Consider the following 26,837-nt stretch of genomic DNA (forward strand, 5'->3'; position numbering starts at 1 on the left):
TCATGGGGAACACTTCTTACTTGAAAGGGATTGGAGCAGTTTTTATCAAGTGATGTCTGTTTCCATTGAAAACCCACAGCTTTGTGTATGGGCTACTTGGTGAGCAGCATGTCTGGCTGGTAGGCCTCACCAGGTAAAGCAGCCAAGATAGGAGACATAGACAGTACCATTATCAGAGACAGTAATAGCACAAGAACGGAATCAGAGGGAAAATAGAGTGGGGTCAGACCAAAAACAACAGGCCTTATGCATCCTGCCTGCCTGCCTAGACAGCCCTCCAAATACTCTCCTCCTTGGCCTTTCTTTTTTGTGGACTCCATCCCTTCTCTCTGATTCAGACCTGAGTCTCTGATGACTGCCCCTGTGATGATCGCATTACAGACCCACCTCATCCACTTGCATCCACTCTGGTCCCACAACATGTGCTCTGGTCTCAGGGCTACCACCGGCTTAAGTAACACCCTCAACAAACTTTCTCTGTCACTCTCAATAAGCACCCCATGACTGAAACTTCCTGGTTGGGTGGCCACTCTCTGGCCCTCTTAGCTGGATCACTGGTGCTGACAACCCAGGGCTGAAGTTTCAAACACCTTTCTTAGGTCTATCAGATTACCTCTCCAAAGAAGTGAAGAGTTGCAGCTTTTGGTGGGTGAAGACTTTTAACTAATAGAAGTAACACACACTGGAATGGTCTACTAACCTGACTAATCCATTCACCAAATATATATTGCCTGCCCATAAGCTCTGCTAAAAGGATGGCAGTCCTGCTTACTACCATCTTGGAGCTTACAAATGGGAAAAGCTGGCAAAAAAAAAAAAAAAAAAAAAGGAATCACATGCTCAGGTCACTTTTCCCAGCAAAGGCCTGGTGCAGGGATGGAGAAGAGTGCACACAGCCTGCTTATCTGGAGTTTATGCAGTGTTCACAGGCAAAGCAGAGAAGCTGGGTGAGCATGGGAGCTGATTCCCTGGGTGGCATGCTTCATCACAGGTAGTCACTGCAGACAACGGAGCACAGGCAGTGACAGTGCCCAGTCAGAATTCTGATCTTAGGCTGAGGAAGGCTTGACCAAGGCTGGGAAATCAATGAAGATTCTTCACAGTGGTTGATCCTGACCTTAATCATAAGGATCTGACTGTGAGTAGAAGTGTTGTAATGAAAGGGAGGGTGTACCCATTGAGCAAGAAAGGATGAAACATGGAGTGACAATCTGAACATTCTTCGGTTTCATTACTTGCCTGCTTTGAAAAACCTTCAACACTCTCTTCAGAAGAGACCGTCTTCGGTGGTTCATAGTCTACTTGAAATACCTTTGTTACAATCCCACTCTCTCTGCAGTCTCTGAAAAATCATATTTTTTAAAAGGAGAGAGTATATTATACAAACATTCAAGGTAAAGGTGGCTAGCAGTTAAGATGATGCTAAAGTTACTTAATGTAGCCTTTATATTTGTTATATTTTAAGTTGGAAAAGTCAAAATACACTTGGAGCTAAGGAGGACCTGAGGGGTGAGGTTTAGGGGTGAAGGGTTGTGGCGTCAGTCTTCAGCGGTGGCTCTGGTACTCTAGACCCTGCTCCAGCCCAGTGGGGTTCACAGAGCCTCCGGCCAGTGGGCAGCACTCCTTCCCATCCTGCCTGCCTCCTGGCAGTGGCCTGAGCTCTCAGAATACTGGCCTCAGCCCCGAGGAGCTCAAGCTTGGGAAAGTGGCTTACATTTCCTGTATCCTCCTTCTAGGTCTGCTCTGGATCTTCAAAACCATTCCTGGAAAGCCAGACACAGAGGTACATGTCTGGAATGCCAGCATCAGGAGGCTAGGGTGGGAAGATCATTGCCAGTTCAAGAGCACTGGCTGCTCCTCCAAAGGACTTGAGTTAAATTCCAAGTACCCATATGGTAGCTTACAACTGTCTATAATCCCAGCTCCAGGGGATCTGATGCCCTCCTCTGGCCTCCAGGAGCACTGTATGCATGTAGTAAACAGATAGGCAAAACACTCATACACATAAAATAAAAATTAAAAAAAAAATCAAAAGTTTCACTTGTTTGTTTTTTGTTTTGGTTTTTCAAGACAGCGTTTATCTGTGTAACAGTTTTAGCTGTCCTGTTGTCCTGGAACTTGCTCTGTCGACCAGGCTGGCCTCAAACTCTGGGATTAAAGGCATACGACACCACCACTGGCTCATAAGCATTTTTAAAAAATAAATAAACAATCTATACTGCAAGGGTACAGACAACAGATAATTTATCAATAAAAGGCCAACAGAAATTTCTGATAAAAGGGCCAAAGTGATTTTCTCAAAGGATCACAGTTGTTTTTAAAATGGACCTGCTATGAAGCATCTTCTTTCTAATTATCTCTGGTCTTTTTCTCTGAGACCAGAATTCTGGTCAGACAGGTTAGCTATTTACCTGATAATTACCATGAAATACATGGTATTTATAGTCAAAATGTACTTAAGCATTTATATGCATATTTAAAATGATCAATGGCCTCATTCTTGAGTTCCTTTTTTAAAAATCAAGGAGCTTTCATATCTCTTACTGACTTTTTTTTTTTTTTTTTTTTTGGTTTTTCAAGATAGGGTTTCTCTGTGAAGTTTTGTGCCTTTCCTGGAACTCACTTTGTAGACCAGACTGGCCTCGAACTCACAGAGATTCGCCTGCCTCTGCCTCCCGAGTGCTGGGATTGAAAGTGTGTGCCACCACCGCCCGGCCTCTTACTGACATTTTAATAGCATGGATAGATACAAGGTCTATGTGGGTGGACATAGCACTTGCCATCCTTGGCCCTCCAGTGTTCAGTTCCACGGTTTTGACAGCTCTTGTGCTCTACTTTGGTTCTCTAGTGCTGTGATAAACTCCAAGGTCAGAACAACTTGGGGGAGGAATGGGTTGATTTGGCTTACAGCTTACATCCATCACTGAGGGGACCTAGGGCTAGAGCTCAAGGCGGAAACCTGGAGGCAGGAACGGAAGCAGACTGTGGACGAGTGCTGCTTACTGACTTGCTTCCCACACATGCTTACCTGCCCTTTTTATACAACTGAGGACCACGAGGTCAGCGGTGACACCACCCACAGTGGGAGGGGCCCTCACACATCAATCAGTAGTAAAGAAAATGCCCAGACTTGCCTACAGGTCAGTATTATGGAGTTACTTTCTCAGTCGAGGTCCCCTCTTCCCAGATGACTCTAGCCATGTCAAGTTCACACACACACACACACACACACACACACACACACACGCACACGCACACGCACACGCACACGCACACGCACACGCACGCACCAAAACTAATCAGCACAAATAATATAAATACAAGGTTTGTGCCAGTAGATACTGCACACTTAGAGTCCTTGGGCCTCTAGCATTGGGTGCCATGGACTTGACTGCTGTTTGCTTTAATGAAGGGCTCTTCTCATCTGAGTGGATTAAGTTCTACTGTGAATGGTACAGTTGATGAAGATGTGAAACATAGCTACATAGTTACATTGAACACCACCGAACAGTTGATGCCCCAAAACAACACCTGCTATTAGATGTTCAGAGGAAGATGGAAAAGTCAAATCTAGGGGAAATCCTTTGGAAGATGATGTGCCTCTTATATAAATATCTAAAGCATTAATTAAAATGCAGCTGCATTCTTTCTATTCTTGCTGATTCATAAACTTTCAATCAGAAAAGAATCCCGATTTCCAGTGTTTCCTTACCCCATTGTCATTTGGGTCTTTTGTATCTACCACTGCACAGCTAACTGCCCAGAAGCTAGTGCAGTCCTCGGGGAAACTGGCCACAGCAGGTGAACTCTTTCACGTGGTCCATCAAATACTAGGGCTGGATGACTTCTTCCACAAATGGTTGTTCTTGGGCCAATCTCCCTCCCTTCCCCCACTCTCCCATATTTTACATTCTCAAGGACTTTGTGTAAGGGTTCTGATTTCTCCACATATCAATGACCCTGGATATTGTTTACTTGTTGACCATCTGATCACACTTTATCATGATCTCTGTTGAGGTGTTCCTTTTTGTGTTAGAATATGAGTTGGCTATTACAAACAGAATCAAAGTAATGTCTTAAAAAACAAAAAACAAAAAAACCCCCAAAAAACCAGAATCACTCAGTGTAAGCAGTCCAAAGATGGCGTGGTGGTTTGAATGAGAATAGCCCCATAGGCTCACAGATTTGGTCACCAGGGAGCAACACAATTTGAAAGGATTAGATGGTGTGGCCTTGTGGAAGGAAATGTGTCCCTGGGGTGGGTTTTGAGGTTTCAAAAGCTCACAGAATCTCTCTCTCTGCCTAAGGCTTAGGATGTTATTCTCAGCTACTGCTCTGGCATCTGCCTGCATGCCGCCATGCTCCCCACCATGATAATAACAGACTAAACTCTGCACCGTAAGCCGGCTCCCAACTGCTTTCTTTGCTTTGCTCACAGAACACTGACTAGACAGAGGGCAGACAGTGGAGGTGTTGCAATGGTTGATGCTCTCTGTTGACTCAACAGGATCTAAAATCACCTAAGAAACAAGCCCCTGGGCATGTCTAGGGAAGATTTCCAATACTGGGTTAGCTGAGCTGAGAAGATCATCCATCCTGGAGTGGGCTGGGGACCTGCACTACAAAAAGAAGAAAAGTGAGCTGAGCTTTGCACTCCCTACTCCCCCCAGCCCCAGCCCCTGCCTCCTGACTGTGGATGCAAGGGGACCTGCTGTCTCATCACCCTGTCACCATGAATTCCCTTCCTCGGATGGACCGGACCCTCCAACTGTGAGCCAAAATAAGTCCTCCCTTCCTTGTGCTGCCTTTGCCGGATATTTCTATCACAGCACGAAGAAAAGTAATCAACGCAGACGGCATGGGGTCAGCTCCCCATCTTATTGTTCCACCACTGCACATTGCACTCGTTCTCAGGATCCAACATGATTGACACCCACAGTGGGAAGCAGAAGCCACCCTGTTTCCCTTTAAAAGACATGGTCTGGAAGTTTCACATGTCACTTCTCCATATATCCATGAGCCACAGTCTGGTGACATACCAATCAAGGACTATTAGGAAATACCTATTAGGCAACCATGTACCTAGCTAAAAATCACAGGTGCCACTGGGGGCAGGCAGAACTGCTGTCCTATCATCATTAGGGTGCTTGGAGTATCATGGGATGTTTTACTGTCACGCTGACTTACTTGCTCTGAAAGCTCACAGTGGAGCATAACTTCCTGATAATTTTCTTTTTTAAGATATATTTATTTATAATGTATACAGTGTTCTGCTTGCATGTATGCCTGCAGGCCAGAAGAGGGCACCAGATCTCATTATAGATGGCTGTGAGCCATCATGTGGTTGCTGGGAATTGAACTCAGGACCTCTGGAAGAGTAGCCAGTGCTCTTAACTTCTGAGCCATCTCCTCAGCCCCTGACAATTTTCTCTACATGACAGTGCCTTGTGGGTCACCAGAACTGTGATTCTGGCTGACCTGCCCAGCACTCACCACTTCTGCCCGTCAATCACCTGCTTTCTTCCTGTCTTTGTTTGCCTGGCTCTTGTTGATTTTAGATTGATCTTTGACATGCTTTACTTGCACTTCAGTAATTTCTCAGATTTCATACATTTCTTTAAAAAGGTTTTTAAAGTCTAAGTAAGTAAATGTCCCAAAGACTTAAAATTTTTTATGTAAAATCATAAACATATAAATACCAATCTTAATACAGTTGAGAAATAGTTAACACAATATAGAGGTTTTTAAGCTGCATTTTAGACATTAAAAACATTCTCCAAAATATGAAATTCATCTAAGTAACCACTATCTGAGTGACGGTGTTACCAACACATTTGGCTTTCTATGCTTAGTGAATATTTCCATGTTCGGTGACTAGAGGGGTTCAGAGTGAACTAAACTTTGGAGAAGCATTTGAAGCATAGGGCCAAAGCTGTAGATTCTGTGTGGACGCACATAAGATGACTTATCCGTGCACTACTTCATCCACTCGGCTGTCCTTCTTAGCACTCTTCTCTACGGTTCCTGAAGGGGCACTTCAGACCCCACACTGATGTCACCCTGCTTCTCAGCTGCTTGCTCCACTCCTTTAAGGCCTAGGCTATCTCTCTACCACAGATGGCCCAGACGGATACCCAGCTAAGACACTGGCCCACAGACGCTGTTCAGCCTAGAACATAGACCAGCTTATGCTGCATGGTAGGTAGAAGGATTTCAACCCAAGAATAGCCCTCCCACCCCAAAAAGGATTAGGTTTGAGGTTAAAGTTATACATCTTACTCAGAGCCCACGGTGCATTTAAAACACACACAACCTTCTATTAGGGCTCAGGATAGTGACCTTAAATATGCACACATACCAGCATAAATTATAGCCAGAATAAAAGCCATCTCTGGGTACCTCCACAAATACTATCCTTTCAGTGAAATATCAGAACTAAAGAGCTGGGGTGTAGCACTATTCACAACATGTCTTCTTAGCATATGCAAGGTCCCAAGTCCAGTCATCAGCACTACAAAGCAGAATTTTCTGAATGACTACAAGGAAATTAGCAAGCTGCATCAATGGTTTAGGTTGAGTTTTCTCAGCCTACTGAAAACTATTGAAATTTGGGGCTACATAATTCTTTTTTTTTCTCCCCCCCCCCCCCTCCGAGCTGAGGACCAAACCCAGGGCCTTGAGCTTGCTAGGCAAGCGCTCTACCACTGAGCTAAATCTTTTTATAGGGGCTGTTCTCTGTATTATAAAATGACAAGCTGCAACTCTACCCATTACCCACTAGATCAGTGGTTCTCAACCTGTGGGTCATGACCCTTTTGGGTGTCATATATCAGATATCCTGCATACCATATATTTACATTATAAGTTATAACAGTAGCAAAACTACAAGTATAAAGTAGTGACAAAATAATTTTATGGTTGGGAGTCACCACAACTTGAGGATCTGTATTAAAGGGTGCAGCACTGGAAAGGTTGAGAACTACTGCACTAGATGCTAATAGCAAGTAATCCTCTTAGTGGCAACCAAAAGGTTTCTTTGCATTTGTATGCATGTGGTATATGTACATATTCATGTGGTGTGTGCATGTGTGCACATGCATGTGTGTATGTGTGTATGTGTGTGTATGTGTGTGTGTGTGTGTGTGTGTGTGTGTGTGTGTGGAAGCCAGAGGCGGGTGTCAGGTGTCTTCCTTCATCACTCTCCATTTCATTTATTTTATTTACTTTGTATGCATAAATGCATACTTCATAGGGGGTCAGGAGACAATGGGTCACAGCATGCATGAAGAGGTCAGAGGACAACTTTCAGAAGTTGGTTTTCTTCTTCCACCTTGTTCTGAGAAAGGCTGGCCCCTGTTATTTCTGAGCTATGTATCTCAGCCTACTTGGTCTGCAAGCTGCTGGCAATTCACTATCTCTGCTTCCCTCTCACTGTAGTGAGTGTTGGGATTAGAGATGTATCAGCTTTTGATTCTGGAGGTTGAACTCAGAACATCACACTTGTGCCACAAGTATCTTTATCCATTGAGCCACTGTCCCTGGATCTCCTATCTATCTATCTATCTATCTATCTATCTATCTATCTATCTATCTATCTATCTATCTATCTATCTATCTATCTATCTATCCGTCCACCCATCCATCCCATATGTATGTGTGTGTATCTATCTATCTATCTATCTATCTATCTATCTATCTATCTATCTATCATCTATCTATAGTTTTTTAAGACAGGGTTTCTCTGTGGAACTTTGGCTGTCCTGGAACTTACTCTGTCGACCAGGCTGGCCCCACACTTAGAAATCCACCTGTCTCTGCCTCCCAAGTGAGGAGATAAAAGGTATGAGCCACCAAGCATGGCCTCCACCGTTTTTTTAAGAAGAGGCTCTCACTGAACCCAGGGTCCACCAATTCAGCTATGCTGGTGACCAATGAGCTCCAGAGTTCTGCCTATGTCTACTGCCACTACATCTGGGGGTCCAGGCACATTTTATTCCCCCAGGCACAAACTCTTGAATTCTAAGAGTTGAGGCAGCTCTGAAGTTCTAGTAATCTCAGAAATGAGGACTAACAAATATAGGAAAGTCAGAGAACTGCACAATTAAGGTCACACTGACTAAATGATTAAGTAGGATTAACATCTTCAAATCTCTGTGGTGATAATCTTGTCAACTTAATTGGCTTGAGAAAGGCCTAAAGGATTAGCAAGGCACACTCTGGGAATGTCTGTATGCTGTGTCTTGACTTAATTGGTAGATCATTCCTTTGATGAATTCATACTATGATGGCACTGTTGGGAAACAGTGAACGACAGGAGGTGCCTTACTGGAATATGCAGGTCACCAGGAGGCATGTCCACAGAGACCACATCTTGCCCTGACCCCTTCCTGTATTCCTGTGTTCTTTTTCTTTGCTTCCTGATGGCCATCATGTGGTCTCTTTTTTCCTATTCCCTTTCCACCATGATTGGGTTGACACCTCTGAAACCGACTCAAAGTAAGTCCTCCTTTTTCAATTTTTCTCAAGTATCTTGGTCATATTAACACAAAGGTAACTACTAAGCTTCCAAGTCCTGTCTTCTTTCTACACCTCAACTACTTGGACCAGAGTTTTTCCCTGCCTTTGCAGCCTGTGCACATGGCATTCAGATCTCTGCATTGTAATGCCTCCTGAACAGGGTCTGTATGCAACAAGCTTGAATCATGGCCTCCAGCTAGGAAGTTGATATGTATATGTAATGTATGCATTTCAAGTTGATATTTATCTCCTTAAAATATATATTTAAAATATTTAATGTTAGGCCATACATACATATGTATGTTTGTATGTATGTATATTTCAAAGAGCTACAGATCGGGCCTGTGAAATAGTCTGGTAACCTACTTATGTTTGCTTTATCAACCTTGGTTGCAAAACTGGGGTCCTTCATGAGTCTACTGAAGAAAATAATTATTCTTAGAGGAATCTGAGTCCCTAGACACTTGCTCTGAAAGTTCACAGTGGAATTGTGTAGCAAGTTCCTCTGAGATGAAACATTCTAACTTGGAGGGAAGCTTGTTGAGACTTAGAATGTTTTAAAGGAAGGTGAAACATCCCATCCTGCAGGGCACCTGATAAAACTCAGGAAGTAAAGAATTCAGTAGCTTCAGAAGTGCCCCAAATGAACTAGATTTACTAGGTCCCTCCTTCCCCAAGCTTAGGTAAGAAGTAAGGACTGCTGGGAGATAGTCTCAGATAAGCAGAGCTGCCTGAAAGAGGCTCAGACCAGCTAAACCACCTGGACGAGGCAGAGGCCAGTGGAGCTGCCTGGAAGACACATTCTTTGACATATCAAGCTGCCTGCAAGTCGGTTGGCTGTGAGTGTGCTCCAGGGCTCCAACTTTCGTGGGCTGTCACTCATGCTGGGAAGGTTTTCAGTGATGCAGCCATCTTTGAGTCATTTCTGTTCTTGTTTGTACCCCTACCCCACCCCACCCCCACCCCCCACATTCTCGTAAGTAACCCAATAAAACCCACTGTTTCATCAAGCTGGGCTTTGGTAGCATCTTTACTTTGGTCTGTGTTTTGTTCCCCATCTGTGGTGAGTAAATGCCTGTTCAGATCTACTACTTTGTCACAAAATATCATCCTTAGTTCCAGACTTGGATGGATATATTGTGACCCCTAAGTAAGGTCAGTGGTAGAGAAAGGAAAACTGCAGGATCACTGCCAACACATGACAAAACATGATGGTGAGACAGGATGCTGCCGACCACAGGGAGGCTTTTAAGGAAGCAGAGGGTGAGTGGACACTGGGATTCGACTGTTCATGAAGGCCACCAACCTTTGACAACACCCTCCCCTTCCTGGCATGTTCCCAAGTTCTTTGCCCTTCTGTCCAACTCTGCTCTTTTCCATACTCTGATATGAAATTCTCTGTTCCCCACCCAGTAAGTAAGTAAATGTTAAAAAAAAATATATATCAATAAGAAAATAATCATGGCCGGGCGTGGTAGCCCATGCCTTTAATCCCAGCACTCAGGAGACAGAGGCAGGGAGATCTCTGTGAATTCGAGGTCAGCCTGGTCTACAGAGTGGTTTTCAGGACAGTTAGGCTGTTACACAGAGAAACCCTGTCCCCAAAAGCCTAAATAAATAAATAAATTCTTAAGAAAAAAATGGGAGTAGGAAAAGAAAGATTTAGGGAAAAGAAAGTGACTAATGGCTTTCAAGTTAAAATGGCAAGAGCTTTGAACATCAGTGAAGTCAATACAAAATGAAACAAAGAATAATGTCCCATCCTAGGGAATGAAAGAACTATCCACTAAACAGCACTTTCCTCAGAGCCAAAGGAAGCTCTTAGAAAGCTCTTCCTCCCCAGAGCTCCAGTTTGGAATCTGAAATAAAAATATCATTAATATATGCAACATGTATTGAGTTATATGCTTATGATTTATGGACTTTACAACTCAATAAAATACAAATACAATTAGAATAACTTTTTCTTTAGTGTCCTTCTAACCCACTGATTCTTCCAAGAAGAAACGAATAAAATTAGAACATAATGTAGCTGGGAATGGTGGCATACACCTTTAATCCCAGTACTCAGGAAGCAGAGGCAAGTAGATCTCTGAGTTCAAGGCCAGCCTGGTCTACAGAGAGAGAAAGAGTTCCAGGATAGCCAGGGCTATATAGAGAAACAAAAAAAAAATAACACACACACACACACACACACACACACACACACACACACATTATAATGTAATTATAATATATATATACATATATATATGTATATATATATATAATTCTATCATACTTGTTTGCCTACCATGCTCTTAACTTACTTAGAGACGGCAACAGCTTTAACTTGTATTTTTCCATCAGGCAGTGTAATAGGTTTTATATACTTAAATGTATTGTTTTCACCAGAACCAACTTTCTTTAGGAAGTCAGGTTTGCTGCCATCCAGGGTGTAATATATGTTGACATCTGGGGTATCTGAAAAATCCAGAACAGGATAATCATAATTAACACTGAAATAACAATGCCCTGTATAAGTATAATCTCTTTAAAAAGGACACACACACACACAGTAAGACAATGATTCTGTTGATTGTGCTAACATAGTACTTTGTATGAATGAGTTCACTTCATCTATTCATCTATACTACTGTATGAGGTAGGTCCTAATTTGTACCCATTTTGTAGATGGAAACTCAGTACCTGAGAGACTAATGAACTTGCTAAATAACAAAGGATTTCCAATGCTCACATGGTGGCTCACAATGCTGTAACTCCAGTAGCAAGGTATCTCTAATGCCCTCTTGTGGCCTCAGTAGGTACCAGGCAGGCATGTGGTAAACTGGCAACACGTAGGCAAAACACCCATACACATAAAATAAAAGTAAAAACATTCTTAAGAAAGAAAATGGAAGTAGGAAAAAGAAAATGAAGATTTAAGAAAAAGAAAGTGACTAAGGACCTCCAAGTTGAAATGGCAGTAGCTTTGAACAGCCTAATGCACACAAAATTTGTTGAGTTATATGTTTATGATGTGTGGTTTACTCTGCTAGGCTGAGTACACAGCTCATGATCTTGAACTGTGCTTGTCTGTCTGTCTCTATCTATCTATCTATCTATCTATCTATCTATCTATCTATCTATCTATCTGTCTGTCTCTATGTTATAATCCATATCATCACATTTCAATAGTAGTCTTACTTCCTAAGAGTTATAAGCCCATATGTTTAAATTATTAAACATGTTAGCCTTTCAGATAAAAGTAATAGTATAATATGTATCTTATTCTTGGAAGTCTTGAACTAGGGAGCCCAGAGGTAGCTCTACAAATGCAGATAAATATTTTTATACATTTAAACTATCAAAATTAAATAGATATATATGCAATTGGAATCTAAAAGTCTTTTAATACAAATGTGTTCATATGTCTTATCTATAAAACTTATTTACATAGACTATATGCATAGATAAATAGGTTAATATTAAATATTATTTAATATTAAATACTACTACTAATACCTTGTTTCTGTAATAGTTAAGATAGATTTATTTATTTATTTATTTATTTATTTATTTATTTTGAGACAGGGTTTCTCTGTGTAGCCTTGGCTGTTCTGGAACTCGCTCTGTAGATCAGACTGGCCTCATACTAACAGAGATTCACCTGCCTTTGCCTTCTGAGTGCTGGAATTTAAAGGTGTGCACCACAACCCCCCAGCTAAAATTTATTTTATTATATGATAAATCTTGTGTACCTCACATATACCAACTCAATATGCTAATGGATATATGCTAGTATACAACAACTTACTTAGTCCTCACAATGGCTCTACAGGTTGTAGATATGATTATCACCATCTTACCATGACCACACAGTCATTCAGAAAACCTAAGTGATATGCTTAAGGCCATAGGGATTGTCAAACTGAAAGTCAATCTCTAACCCTTTATACTGGAAAATCTGTATTTCTGGGTCAAATTTATTATCCCAGGAAAGTAATAAGCATCCTGAGAAAGGTTGGGGACACAATTGGATAGCTTACCTTGACTTAGGTGAGTGCCCCAATATAGAAAACATACAAAGTCATCAATCAGCAACACATGAACACAGAGTATGACAATGCTATTTTTATTAACAATTCAAAATACATGTGATTCCTACCAGATTTCATTTCCAAAAGGGTATTGGTATCAATTTCATGGTTAGCTTTTCCAGGCTGAGGCACTCGCAGTGGTATGATCTGAGGGGCACACACTGAACCAGCCGTCATGTTTTCTCCTTATACCGGAAAAAAATTAGATTAAGAATTCCATCATGAACCTATATCTGAACACAAAAACTACAGAGTACCATTTTCAAAAACACAGCAAGCCAATAAAACTTAAAGAGAACCTCATTAATATGCCACCTACTGATAATGCCCCATTTAATAAATGAAATGATTATTACATTCCAGCTGTATATCTGAGACTGGATAGTCACTTAAATGCTTTACATCTAATACCGGCACCCAGATGAATTCGATAGGAGACTGGAGCCATTTTAAATGGGCAGATTGATTGAATGAGGCAGTACAGAATCCACCATTAATATTCTGACGTCAATTCCTTCCAGATCATTCACTCTTCACCGCCTTCAGCTAGTGCACACATGCACACTCACTCTCCTGACTTCAAGGCAGCTCATTACATAAAGGTAGCAAATAACACGCTTTGCCTGTAGCACGAATTATTTAGAGCCAGCTTTCAAAAGACGCACTAAGCCCCGCAGCCTCCCCTTTGCTGTTGCAGTATATTGCACATCTGAAAGCTGCAAAGACTGCAGAGCATCAGCTCTCAATAGAAAGGAAGGTGACGTAGATAGAAATCAACAAACACCTTTCCTATTCGCTCCACTGTCTTGTAAATAACCACCCTGATGGAGGGAGGGGGGAAGAAGAGGGGGGAGACGGAGGGGGGGGCTTATGGGTTTTTTCTCTGAGGTTGAGAGGAGCCATCTTGGCACAGCATTTACACCTTGCATCACTGTTTCAATTATGGCTAAATAATCATTCAATTATAATGTTACATATTCATCCTACTTTTATAATCAACATTTTCACCCTCATTTTTATTTACAGTTTTTCATGTAACTTGTTGTTCGATGGTGAGGCTTTTTTTTTTTTTTTTTTTGAGATTGGTAATTGGAATTCTGATAACGTTGCTCTGAACATCTTTGCGTTTTGACATACCTTGTTCTGGAAAATGGGATAATTAGATTTAAAAGATGAATTTCCAGTTTGAGGGCCAAAAATAAAAACTACGGGTAATTCAACCTTAGGAAATGAGGCTGGAGGTAGAGGGATTTGCCTATATCCACATTTCCTTTCGAGTGAAAGGCAATTAAAATAAAGATAGCCGAAAACTAGAATCTAAATAAACACAGTTTATTTGCTCACGGTTAGCTATTAGCTGCCCTTGGAAGGCTGGGGTGGTCAACGCATCTCACGCGAAGGAGATGGAGGAGGCTGATTTGCTAGGTCCAAACTGCAGCCTGCTGTCAGTGTCATGCCACCAGCATCCCCCAACATCCTTCACCTGGACCATCTCCTCGCTGCCCAGACCAGGACCCGGAGCCGCGTCGAGCCCCCGTCCTTGCTACGCAGTTAGAAACGCCTGGATCCCTCCCGACCGAATGCGCGAGACCCTCTTACTCACCCTTCTCCAGCCTCAAGGACAGAGATAAGGACCCCCGACGCACCTTAGCCGCCGTCAACCGGGTGGGTGTCTAGTCTCTCACGCCTCACGACTGCACCTCTGCTGCAGCTTGGGTTACCACAGACGCTGCGGCTCGCGCCCCGCCCACCGGCAGAGGAGCAGATGATTGGCAGGGAAATCGACTGCCTAGCAACCAGCCCCGCCCTTGTCTCCGGCTGCCCAGACTGTCTGGTACCCGCCCCCAGCTCTGTCTGAGGGGCTTTGCTGTAGGCGTCCAAGAATATGCCTTCTCAGCGGCTGGAAGGGCGTGAAAGGGTGCGCCCCTACTCAGCGTACCGGGGACCGAGCCTTTAGTCCGACAGGCACTGAAATCCGGGACAGCAGAAAGGAGACTCTGTGGCGACACGGCTGAGCAGAGCGGAGCAGGCGCAGCACGGACGCCCCAAGCCTACCCGACGAGGAAGGCCGGCGCGACCGGACAAAGAAGGACCCTCTCCCGCCCGGCGCGCGCCTGTGCCGGTCCCGGTCCCGGGACTTTCAGCGCGCTCCCCGGGAGGACTTTTTCTCTAGTCTCGGAAACCGCCCTAATGGCTGAGGTGAAGGTGAAGGTGCAGCCGCCGGACGCGGATCCGGTAGAAATAGAAAACAGGTAATGCAGCTAGGTTCCCGACCCGAGGGGAGCAGTCAGCTGGGCAGCCGGACCCCTTCTCTCGCAGTCCCGGGGAGTGGCCGGAGCAGGCTGGGTGAGCACGCAGGAGCCGAATTGCTAGGTTCTGGCGCCCCCCTCCCGACTAGGAAGAGCATCGTGACAGCTTGGAACCTTATGTAACTGGCTTCGCCAGAATTCTGTTATAGTAGTGAAGACACACTTGGAACCCGACAGTGGCCAGTGCCTGAAAAGAAACCTGCATTTTCCCCGTAGTACGCGGGCATGTTCGAATTCATGTTCGATTTTAGGGTTGCTCGGTGGCCAAAGGAAGAGAATGTTCGGGCCAACTCAGGGTTCAATTTGTTGATTACAAAGCGTCATTGAGCCAAATAGGTTCAGTGAGTTCCTTAAAGCGAATACTCCTCCAGAGCGAACAGATATTTTTAGGTTATAACGTAGGTAAAAGACAGCAACTTTCTCAACGGTTGTGGATAATAAGTTTATTACTCCAAAGGCGATATTTGAATTTGTTTGGAAGAGATAATTTTGCAAACACACTCCAGTTGTGAATCACCATATCACACCCCTGCCCCCATATTCCACATTTGTCTTCAGCCGACAGACCCAGCGGCTTCACTTTGTTGTACTTATTTCCATTGAGAGCACTGAGGTTTCAGCTTTAATATCTAACTATAATGTATCGCCCTCCCTTATTTGCCTTTTGAAACAAGCAAACATAAATCATTAATGGAAGGTTTCAATACCCCGATATTGGGTTTCTCCACTGATACAGTAAATCAGATCAGGCCAAATTAAAAGTGCAGGTTTAATGAGCAAAGTACCTGGGAGTGATCTGGGGGAAGATAGCAGGAGAGGAATCACGTGGCAGGTCTAGGGACCAAGTCTTAAAAACCCTGTAGATGTGTTCTTGAGCATTTCGGGGGGAGGATCCAACCCTTGGATTTCTGAGGGGCAGGGTTTGGAATGGGGGAGTGAGATCAGAGCAGAGAATCCCAACGTCTAATACCTTTTTCCTAGAATTATAGAATTATGCCACCAGTTCCCTCATGGAATCACAGATCAAGTAATTCAAAATGAAATGCCTCACATAGAAGCCCAACAACGAGCAGTGGCCATCAATAGACTGTTGTCCATGGTAAGGTGAATTCAACTAATTCATGTAATTTGTTGTATATTATGAGTTCCATTGCTTTCTGTCACATAAGGGAGGTGAGATTCATAGATATCTGGCTATATGCTGTTTCTGGGATGTTTTGGAATATGGTAGTATTTGAATTGCTGAGCTGAGAATAGAAAGTGAGTGGGTACCATCCAATCTAGTATCAGCCTAAGTAGAACACATAGATGGAGGACAGGGGAATTTACTCCAGACCTACTTTGAGTTCCAGTACCAATCTTCTGTCTTCACCACTCTTTGTTCTTAGGCCTTCAGATTCCAGCTACACATTGACTCTCAACCTCTAAGGCTAATGCATCACATCTATGTCATTGATCTGTGCCACTGGCCTTCTTGAGGCTCTCGCTTGCAGGAGGTAGATTACAGTAGTTCTCACCCACCATAATCACATGAACTAATGCATGATAAGCCTCTTTTTAGTGAAGCAGTACACTAATTGTAAAGCCTAAAACTGTGACTTGATTCCAAGCCAGGGAAAAGATTAGACTCTCTGAATTGAAGGAGAAAAATAATTATGTGCCATTTGACAAGATGAAGAAACTATGTGCAATTCTGTTATAACGGTGTTATTAACTTAATTGATACAAAAGCATACATGGGTGTAGTCTGTTTTCACCTTCTTTTGCTTTCTGCTGCTAGCCATTCCCTATAAACTATTTCCACTGTGGGTTTTCTGGGGGTTATCACATAGCCTATTCATTGAGTATCACAGTGTCACTCTGAGCTTTTCAAGAGCAGGAAGAAGTGCAGCCTCAGCTTCCAGAGACAGTGCAGAAGCCCAAGAACCTGGAGCCCAATGCCTGTCCTCCTCCAGCTTTGGAAAAATACCCCACCAAGTACTGCCCCAGCTGTGCTTTAAATCTGCTCTGTTGCTCTCCTTTCTCAAGCCCTTGGATTCTCTTTCCTTACGGCGTTTCAGTTTTGTGTTATTAGCAGTTAGTTAAAGGAGTCCTTAAACTTTGGAACTTCCAACCTTGGCTTACATCTAAAGGCTCTAGATCGGGAGACTTTAGGGATAGAGGAAGCTCTTGTTAAGCCTTTGCCTTCACCTTTTGGGATGGGAATTTGGCAAACTTCCTCTATGAACTGGTAAATAAAATATCCTTTGTGACCCATCTGGTTTGTCACAACTGTATCACTTGTCATCTTAACAAGGAGCAGTCATGAGCCACGAACAGTGAAGTGTAAACAGATGGGTATGGCTTTTTCTGATGAAATTTTATTAGTAAAAAAACAAGAAAAAAAAAAAAAAAAAAAAAAAAAAAAAAAAAACAAAAAAAAAAAAAAAAAAAAAAAAAAAAAAACAAGCAGTGGCTAGTGACTTCTATTTCCACCCAAGGAAAAAGAAGTGTTGGAGATTTCTGGGCTTCCTTTTCCTGTGTAGAATGATTCTTGTCCTTCAGGACTCAGCTCTGCTGCTGTCTCCAGGAAGCTACCTGGAGTCCCCAGGTTGGCCACAGTCATTTCTCTGAGTGTGCATCCACCCTTGTTTCACTCTTAATGCCAACCAAATAGTGTTGAAGTCATCTGTTGTTTGTTTGTGCTCTTTTCTCTTTTGGGGGCCCGCCACCCAGCTCCCAAATAAATCACACACGGAGGCTTTTTCTTAATTATGAATGCCCGACCTTAGCTTGGCTTAGTCTTGCAGCTTCCTTAAATTATCCCATCTACCGTGTGCCTCTGTGCTCTTCTCGTTCTCTTACTTCTGTAGATCTTACTCTTACTCCATGGCTGGCTGTGTAGCTCAGTGGCTGACCCCTAGAGTCCTCCTCCTTCTCTGGCTTTTTTCTCTTTCTCTCAGATTTCTCCTTCTGTATCTTCTCTTTGTCTGCCAGCCCTCGCCTATCCTTTCTCCTGCTTTGCTATTGGCCAGTTCTTTATTAGACCATCAGGTGTTTTACACAGGCACAGTAACACAGCTTCACAGAGTTAAACAAATGCAACATAAACAAAAGTAACACACCTTGAAATAATACTCTGCAGCAGTCATCTTTGTGCTTCCTTTTTAGAATTTGCTTTGGCCTGGGAGTGTAGCTCAGTGGTAGAACACTCACCTAGCTTGCATGATGTTCTGTGTTCAATTCTCAGTCCTATAATTTTATCAGCAAATTGTCACCTTAAGCAGCTATCTTAACAATGGTACAGTACAGGTGTTTAGTAAGCGACTAGAATAGGCTGAATAAATGACAGAAGGAAACTTCTGAATTGAGTTTTGTAATCTCATTTTGCTATTTGGCGAATTGGGGGAGGAGGTTGGGTGTTGCAGTTTGTATAGTATGTAAACATGTTTTATAGTCTTAACACACAGTAAGGCCCCCTCTTGGTTATAGTTTCCTATAACTGCTGCAAGTCCAGTGGTGCACACATCTGGATTCTCCAGATGACAGACCAGACCCAAGGAGGTTAAGAAGCATGGTAGAATATGCTTTATCTTACTTTGCTTCATTATATAAAATACCAACACTAAAGGCCTTTTGTTCATTGGCTGACCTTTCTGCCTAATTCTATCACAGAGTTAAAATTGTACATTTTAGTAAATGTCACTAATAACTCTATAGTTTAACTTTTAGTGTGCTGTTGAAGATTCGTGTTTATACTTTATCTGGACTGAATTTTTATTAATATGAATTATATTTTAATTATATTTATTTGTATTTTATATAATTTGGACTTACTTGAATTTCAGTATGGATTTTTATAAATTATCCTAAAAAAGCTTTAAAAAAAAAGATTTATTTTTATTTAATGTGTGTGTTTTGCCTCTATGTATTGTCTGTGCACTGCATGCATGCCTGCTACCCACAAAGGCTAGAACAGGGCACTGGATTCCCTGGAACTGAAGTCACATGCTGTTGTAAGCTACTGTGTGGGTGCTGAGAACTGAACCCCAGTGAGCAGCAAGTGCTCTTAACTGCTGAGCCATCTCTTCAGCTCCCAGGGTTAAGAGCACTTGCTGCTCTTACAGAGGACTTGAGTTTGATTCCCACTACCCATATACATGATGGCTCACACCTGGCTCTAACTCCAGTTGTAGGGATCCAGTGCCCTTCTCTGGCCTCCATGGGCATTGTATACACATGACTCACAGATATACATGCTGCAAAATACCCATGTATGCCAGGCAGTGGTGCACGCCTTTAATCCCAGCACTTGGGAGGCAGAGGCAGAAGGGTCTCAGTGAGTTCAAGGCAAGCTTTGTCTACAAAGCGAGTTCCAGGACAGCCAGGACTGTTACACAGAGAAACCCTGTTTTGAAAAACCACAACCAAAACAAACAAACAAAAAAAAAAACAGATACATTAAAATGTTGTTTATGCCCTGGCCAAATAACCAAGCCAAGGTAGCATTTGGTGCATTGTTAGTATCTCCAACTCGAAATATCTTGAGATAGTTAAGTTTTTTAAGATACCTTGTTTGTGATGTGTAGGCAAAATCCTTGGTCTCAGATGAAGAACTGACAAATGGGAGAGGCAGAATAGTTTAGTCTGTGTAATAGACACATTTAAAAATGTATTAACACTTACAATCAGAATTGATATATTTCCAGAGTGATTGATTACAGTTTCCTATTTTAAAACACTTTAGGGTCAGTTGGATCTTTTAAGGAGTAATACAGGCCTTTTATATAGAATAAAGGACTCGCAGAATGCTGGGTAAGTAAGCACCTATTTTTTAATTTTAAGAAATTTTGATTATTATAAAAATAATGTATGTATTAGAAAAAAGCTAACATAGTAACAGATATTGTGGCACACACCCATATCTCAGGACTTGGGAAGTAGGGCAGAAAGTTTAATGCCATCCTTAGCTACACAGCAAGTTCAGGGCCAGCCTGAGCTGTGTGAGACTGTCTGAAATAAATTTGTGTGTGTGTGTGTACAATATATATATATTAATGTGTGTCAGTGTTGTGTGTGTGTGTCTGTGTGTCTGTCTATATATAATGTAGCAAAGTGTGGTGGTGCACACCTAGAATCCTGACACTTGGGGGGCAGAGGCAGAAGGATCATGAGGGGAAGATGGTTTAGGCTATACTTCAAAAGACCCTGCCTCAAAATAAGAAAACAAAAACTGATGTAAACTCATACCATCCCTGCTCTCTGTCCTGTGTTCCCATTTCCCAGAGTAACTATTCTTGGTAATTTCTTCTAGTTAGATTTAAATATTCATAGGTGATTATATATTTATATATTATCTCTTTTTTTTAAAAAAAAAAAAAAAACACAAAACTAGATCATGCTATCCATACTGTTCTGTAACTTTTTTTTTCACTTATTGTACTTTGGACATCTTTTCATGTTAGTACACACAGCTCTATCTTCATTCTTTTTAAGGTAGCCCTTCTTTTGCTAAATAAGTCAGTGTGGTAGCTTTGTCTGCTGACTAACTTCAGTAGTTTTGCAGATGATAACACAGCCCACATTTTTTTTAATTCTCCTTTATTCCCTGCAGTAAAATGAAGGGGTCCGATAACCAAGAAAAACTAGTCTACCAAATCATAGAGGATGCAGGGAATAAAGGTGAGCATGTGAAGGATGATGCATTGTCTAGGTCTAGACTTAAAGTGTTTTTCTTGTTCTATTTAGAGAGGATCCCACTATGTAGACCAGGCTTTCATATTACCTTCTTGCCTCATCTTCCTAAGTGGTAGGATTGCAGGCATGCCCTGTCACATGCAGCTAAGCACATATGTTTTCTACAAATTCTTGTTCTGCATGTACAACTTTCTTTCTTTGAAAGAAAACTGATGACTTCCCACAATGGGTATTTAGTAAATGTAAGAACCACAGCCTTATTTTTTTTTTTTCTGTTTTACAGAATAGAATGTTGTTTTTTGTTGGTTGGAGATGGCAGATAACCCCAATCTAACTTTAAGTTCCTTTTTTACACTTTTACAGTCTTAGGTGAAACTGTCTGACAATTGAGATTAGGTAAAAGATTGGATGAGAGATAGAATATAAGTTAATTCAACAGCATTCATGTTTTTCTTTCCATTACAAAAAGGGTTCTTGTTATCTATTTTTTAGAAGATGTCCCACTAGGTGATGAGGCACCTCTTTATCCTAGGACTCAGGAGGCAGAGGCAGGTGGATCTCTGAGTTCATGGCCAGCCTGATCTGTGCAGCAAGTTCCAGGCCAGCCAGGGCTGCATAGTGAGGCCTGGTCAAAGAACAAAAAACACACTGAGATTCCAAGAGATCTTCAGTTAGAATATAAAACGTACACCTGGTTACTGACTTGTACTTTTGTTTCATCTTCTTTTTTTGTTTCTCTTTTTGTCGTCAGGCTCTTAAGTTTCTGAGAACAGTTATAAAACGTTGTGTTAAAGGATGTGCTGTCAGCTTTCCTACTATCTTACAGGAATATGGAGCAGAGATATTCGATACAAAAGTAACTTGCCATTAACGGAGATCAACAAAATTCTCAAGAATTTGGAAAGCAAAAAGCTTATCAAAGCAGTGAAGTCTGTAGCAGTGAGTAGTTGGCCTTCTGGGTTTCCCTGCATAGTCACTTGAATAAGCTCTTCCCCTGTATTTTCAGCCTTTCAGTCTAAAGACTGAATTTAAGACAAATGTTTTAAAAGGACTACAAATTGAGTTCCTGTCGTGCTGACCTGAAACTGGTCTGCTGCCCTCTTGGTGTCTCGCCTGTGCCAAACTTTGTGCTATATTCTGCAGTAAGGAAGTCTGGAGCCCTGAGTAGTTTCCTAGTTTTTGTGTTGTGTGAGTGTCTATTGATTGGGCCATGGCAGCTACTGCTCTGGGCTTGAATTATATTTAATAACCAAGTCAAAGAAAGAAACCAAGTCCTGTGTCTCTACACCATGTTTGTGGTTTTCTTTTCTCTTTTCTTTTTTTTTCTCTCTATCTGGAATATTTAGTGATAAAAAGATGACCTATTGTGAAGACATGGCGTGATCTTTTTTTGTTTGTTTGTTTGTTTGTTTGGTTGGTTGGTTGGTTTTTTGAGACAGAGTTTCCCTGTGTAGCTTTGGAGCCTGTCCTGGAACTCGCTCTGTAGACCAGGCATGGCTCAACAGTTAGAAGCACTGGCTGCTCCTCCAGAGGACTCAGGTTTGATTCCTAGCACTTACACGGTGACTCACAACCATCTGCAACTCCAATTCCAGGGGATCTGATACCCTCTTCTAGCCTTTGTGGGTAACAGGCACAGATATACACAAATACCCACACACATTTAGTAAATGATTTTTTTAATTTAAAAAACAACTAAATGGGCAGAATTTTAGAAATCATACCACCAGGGCTTGTAGGAATAGGGGCTAACCTCAGTCCTTGTAGAAATGAATGGTGTCTCTAAAACTAAAGACAAAGGAAAATGTGCTGAACTATCACTCCATAGCTGAAGCAGTGTTCTTTTCCTTCCCGTGAGGCTCCTGATCCTACCATACATAGAGAACCGTGGGCAGTGCCAGCTTCAGTCTAGTTCTGACTCAGGTTAGAGGCACTGTCCACTCCCCCAAAGATGGCCCTCACTTAAATAAATGCCTGTCCCAGTTCTGTAACTCTGCTACCTTTGCAGCAATCTGCACATCTAAAAGTGTTTATCTAACATACAAATTTTAGTTTGCAAGTTTAGTTTCGGGAAAAGGTTATAAACGAATGATCTGTGTACATTCTTTCCTAGGCCTCCAAAAAGAAGGTTTATATGCTCTATAACCTGCAGCCAGACCGATCTGTGACTGGTGGAGCCTGGTACAGTGACCAGGATTTTGAATCTGAATTTGTTGAGGTGCTTAACCAACAGTGTTTCAAATTCCTACAAACCAAGGTGAGTTCATTAAGGAACATCACAAGCCCTTTAAAAAGCTGCTTCATGAAAGATTTACTCTTGTATATCGTATTTTATAAGATTGAAAATCCTAAAATTGGGAATTTTTGTTAAACAATGTGCTGCTGATTGTGTAGCACATGTGTTAACTTCAGAAAGCCCTAACATGCATTCTTGTTTGATTCTCTTGTTCTAACCTTACAGGCAGAAACAGCAAGAGACAGTAAACAGAATCCAATGATTCAAAGAAACAGCTCATTTGCTTCATCACATGAAGTGTGGAAGTACATCTGTGAGTTGGGCATCAGTAAGGTCAGAACTTACTTTCTACACTGTCGTATAAGGTGTAGTCTTCCTCACAAGGCTGTGGCTTAGTGTATTTGACCCAGCCCTATCTCAGTACACATTCTGCTGAACCCACTTTGGAAAAGCACTGTCCTAAAGTAGGCAGAGGCCCTCCTGGTGGTCTGACTCTGGCTGAACACAGTCCTGGCAGCGCCGTTCACCACCCAAAGTCAAATTGTCCTAATAAGTTCTCGATTGTGTGACAGTTGCCACAACATTAGTGTCTTTTATTAATACTCTCTTACTTAATGAAATATAAATGGTATCATCAGCACCCTTTGAAGACCTTTACATAAGGACACTGATGGTTTTCATGATCAGCAAAGAAGCCAAAGTGGCATTTGCACAAGTCATTTTTACTTCCTGGTCCCCAGATTTCTCACTGATAAAAAACTAGGAACTAGAATTATTTCATGGCTCAAGTGTGTCTCTGCTTCAAGACTTTTTTTTTTTTTAAAGATTTATTTATTATGTATACAGTGTTCTGTTTGCATGTATCCCTGAAGGCCAGAAGAGGGAGCCAGATCTCATTACAGATGGTTGTGAGCAACCATATGGGTGCTGGGAATTGAACTTAGGACCTCTGGAGGATCAGCCAGTGTTCTTAACCTCTGAGCCATCTCTCCAGCCCCTGCTTCAAGACATTTTAAGATTCTCCATCAATTGGGAGGCAGAGGCAGGTGGATCTCTGAGTTCCAGGCATAAGTTCCAGGACAGCCAGGACTACTCAGAGAAGCCTGTCTTTCAGAATAAATAAATAACAAATAAATCTCCATCAAATTCTTGGGGAGGGAGATTTCTTCTTTGTGGGTTTTTGGTTTTCAGTAGGCTCTTTGTTGTTTTGATTTTGTGTGATGCTAGGGATTGAACCCAGGGCTCATACTAAGTAAATTTTCTACCACTGAGCCTTTTCAGTGGTTTTGTTGTTGTATCATCTTGTCCCGACCCCTCCCCGAATTCCATCAAATTCTTGCCAGAAAGAATCTTACCTCATAAGGCTTTTGAGGGTTTGTTTTGTTTTTTAAGAAAGATGAGGCCATCAGTCAGTGTGAGGCTCAGCATGAAGTTAGACTTCTGTCCTTAGCATTTCAGTGGTTTGTACTGATGTAGACTGTTACTTGCTCTCTTTGTGCCTTCCTGTACTCGTCCCCAGAACACGGCTTCTCCGCCTCACTGTGACTGCTGTTTGTAGTACCTTCCTGAAAGGACGTTTCTTTGTCCTTTATGCATGCTTTCTAATGTACCTCCTTTCTAGGTAGAGTTGTCCATGGAGGACATTGAAACAATCCTGAACACACTCATTTATGATGGGAAAGTGGAGATGACTATCATTGCTGCAAAGGAAGGCACTGTTGGCAGTGTAGATGGACATATGAAACTGTACAGGGCAGTCAACCCAATCCTCCCACCTACAGGCTTAGTCCGGGCACCCTGTGGACTCTGCCCCGTAAGTAAAAGCTGCTTCACTTTCTACTTTTATCACCACTGTGTGCAAATGTGACATAAAAAAACAAGAGGCACACCAGGCTTCTCACCAACAAGTGTCACGTGAGCTATTCAAACCGCCACAGATTCTTGATGGACAGATCATTAATGAATAGGTCTTACATTATTTCTTGGAACATTCAGGGTAGAGACATGCCCTTCAGTTCTTGACCCTGAAATGGATACATTTTTATCGGGACTAACTATTTCTCCTCTGTAGGGAGGGAAGTGAAATTTGTTGAGAAGCTACCATGAGCCAAATTTATTCTAATCCTTCTGTGTCCTTGGTGCTATTGGCATTATTTCTTCTAGAGAGTGAGGGAACTTAGGCTAAGTGTAACTCGGTGGCAGAACACATGCTTAGTATACACAGGGCCTCTCACCCCAGATTTGAACCCCTAGTACCCTCACCCCAGAACAACTTAGACCTAAGCAGAAAATATCACTTAGAATAAATTTGGAGGTAATGTTTTCCCAGAGTGCCTTAGCACTTTCACTCATTCATTCCTAGGTGGTTTATGAACACTGTGCTGGACATCCTGAGGCTATAGAGAGCAAAAAGCACTTCTTATCCTTGTGGCATTTATATTCTTGGGCTGCTACTCTGCCTTATCATTATGATAATCCTTGTCTGTACCCCTAAGCTCTCTGTGACCCAGTTTCAACTTCTAGACAAAAGCCAACATCCTGGAAATTCTATTTAGCACCCTTTGAAGATAGCTGAACAAGAAACATCCTTCAATTTAGTACAAATTAAGTTGTCCATAAGTATAGGACTCACTTCCTTCACTCCTGTGCACCTGCTGAAAGCCTTTGACCCAGTTGGCATGTGGATGAGGTCACCTTTATGCTGTGTTAATTGGCCTCCAAGCCTGGCAGGATGGTGCACACCTTTAATTCTAGCACTTGGGAGACAGAGGCAGGCAGATCTCTGTGAGTTTCAGGCCTGCCTGTTCTACATACCAAGTTCTAGGACAGCTGGGGCTACATATTGAGACTCTGTCTCAAAAATCAAACAAAAACTAGCTAAAAATAAAAAGCTTATAGTTAACTATGATCACAGAGTAGACACTGTTACAGTGTGCTCTTAAATATAGTCCTAATCTCTTTCAAAGAGTGTTTTCTTTCTTTTAATACTGCTTTAAATCAGTGGGGTTTTGGTATTTTAAAACTTCAATTTGAATATAAACTTTTTATGTGTTTTTTTTTAAGGTTTTTGATGACTGCCATGAAGGTGGTGAGATTTCACCATCTAATTGTATTTACATGACAGAATGGCTCGAATTTTAATAGAGAGCTGTGAATTTGACTTACATTTGGCAAATGAATTACTTGGAGAGCAAATAATTCATGATGGAACATCAAATTTCCTTGCAAGCATGCTTCTCAATGATGGATACTGACTTGCTGCTATGAAAACATATTTATTTATGAAGACAGAACACAAAGCAGGTGAAGTTTAATAAAGTTGAATAGGGAAGTCTCTTCTGCAGTAAGTAAAATACCTTGAAGCTCTGGAAGACCAAGGAAAAAGAAGCCAGCAAACTTCTATTGACAAGTACTGGATAACAGCTAGAGCGTGAAGATCACACTTAAATTACTTCTTCAGGTCTTCATTGACACTCATCATCAGGCTTATTACCACCATTTCTGTTTGTGTTTCTTGGGTTTCATTGAGAAGAAATTGGAGGTGGTACAGGCAGGAACATACCTTTCCCACAGTTGGTTCCTCTTCTCCTCAGTACTCTTCCAGAGGAGTATGCTGCCACACTAACTTCGCACCCACATGCTGTTGTCCAGGACATGTCTCCATCCTAAAGGGGATAATCTCACAAATCCTTCATTGTTAGGGCTGTAAATTTCTTGGATGGCTTAATTGTACTGTTTGCCGGAATTTTTTCCAGATTCTTACTTTATGCCTATAGTATGACCCTCTGCCACCAGCATCAAATTCAAATTTTGTAATCTAATCCCTATGTGGAATGTGATAAGTAGAACCTTTGGAAAGTGACAGATCGTGAGTGTAGAGTCCTCGTGAGTAGAATTAGGACCTGTATAGGAGAGACCCAAAGTGTTCCATTTGTCCTCTATCATGCGAGAGCACAGGGAAAAGAATACGGAAGCAGGCCCTTGTTAGACAGTAAATCTACCAGCCCACTGGACTTCCCA

The 26,837-nt window shown here is 42.0% G+C and overlaps 2 protein-coding genes across 3 annotated transcripts in view; one reads left to right on the forward strand and one right to left on the reverse strand.

Annotated features, from left to right (window-relative positions):
* The window catches only part of Dzank1 (double zinc ribbon and ankyrin repeat domains 1), a 52,430-nt gene extending 38,060 nt beyond the window's left edge, over positions 1–14,370 (reverse strand). The window contains exons 1-4 of one of the 2 annotated variants that reach the window (XM_028893266.2): positions 14,243–14,370; positions 12,665–12,781; positions 10,827–10,980; positions 1,240–1,342 (exon numbers count right to left, since the gene is read on the reverse strand). In XM_028893266.2, coding sequence (XP_028749099.1) covers positions 1,240–1,342; positions 10,827–10,980; positions 12,665–12,773 — 366 coding nt within the window. In that variant the 5' untranslated portion in view covers positions 12,774–12,781; positions 14,243–14,370. Of the gene's footprint in view, positions 1–1,239; positions 1,343–10,826; positions 10,981–12,664; positions 12,782–14,199 lie in introns of both variants that reach the window. The other variant, XM_028893265.2, reaches the window with a different exon arrangement.
* Positions 14,371–14,521: 151 nt separating this feature from the next.
* Polr3f (RNA polymerase III subunit F) lies at positions 14,522–26,558 on the forward strand. The gene is made up of 9 exons (XM_028893268.2): positions 14,522–14,848; positions 15,887–16,004; positions 19,632–19,699; positions 20,499–20,566; positions 21,408–21,520; positions 22,695–22,838; positions 23,043–23,150; positions 24,439–24,630; positions 25,881–26,558. Exons 1-9 carry the CDS (start codon positions 14,787–14,789, stop codon positions 25,956–25,958), a joined length of 951 nt encoding a protein of 316 aa, XP_028749101.1. The 5' UTR covers positions 14,522–14,786; the 3' UTR covers positions 25,959–26,558.
* The last annotated feature ends 279 nt before the right edge of the window (positions 26,559–26,837 follow it).

Source organism: Peromyscus leucopus, chromosome 4 (genome assembly GCF_004664715.2).
Source record: "Peromyscus leucopus breed LL Stock chromosome 4, UCI_PerLeu_2.1, whole genome shotgun sequence".
NCBI lineage: Eukaryota > Metazoa > Chordata > Mammalia > Rodentia > Cricetidae > Peromyscus > Peromyscus leucopus.

What these genes read in the sequence shown, in the direction of transcription:
- Polr3f (XM_028893268.2), top strand. Translation starts at nt 14,787, where the DNA reads ATGGCTGAGGTGAAGGTGAAGGTGCAGCCGCCGGACGCGGATCCGGTA. An exon ending in CCGGTAGAAATAGAAAACAG is followed by an intron (nt 14,849 to 15,886) that starts GTAATGCAGCTA and finishes CCTTTTTCCTAG; the next exon opens with AATTATAGAATTATGCCACC. An exon ending in AGAGGATGCAGGGAATAAAG is followed by an intron (nt 20,567 to 21,407) that starts GTGAGCATGTGA and finishes ACTATCTTACAG; the next exon opens with GAATATGGAGCAGAGATATT.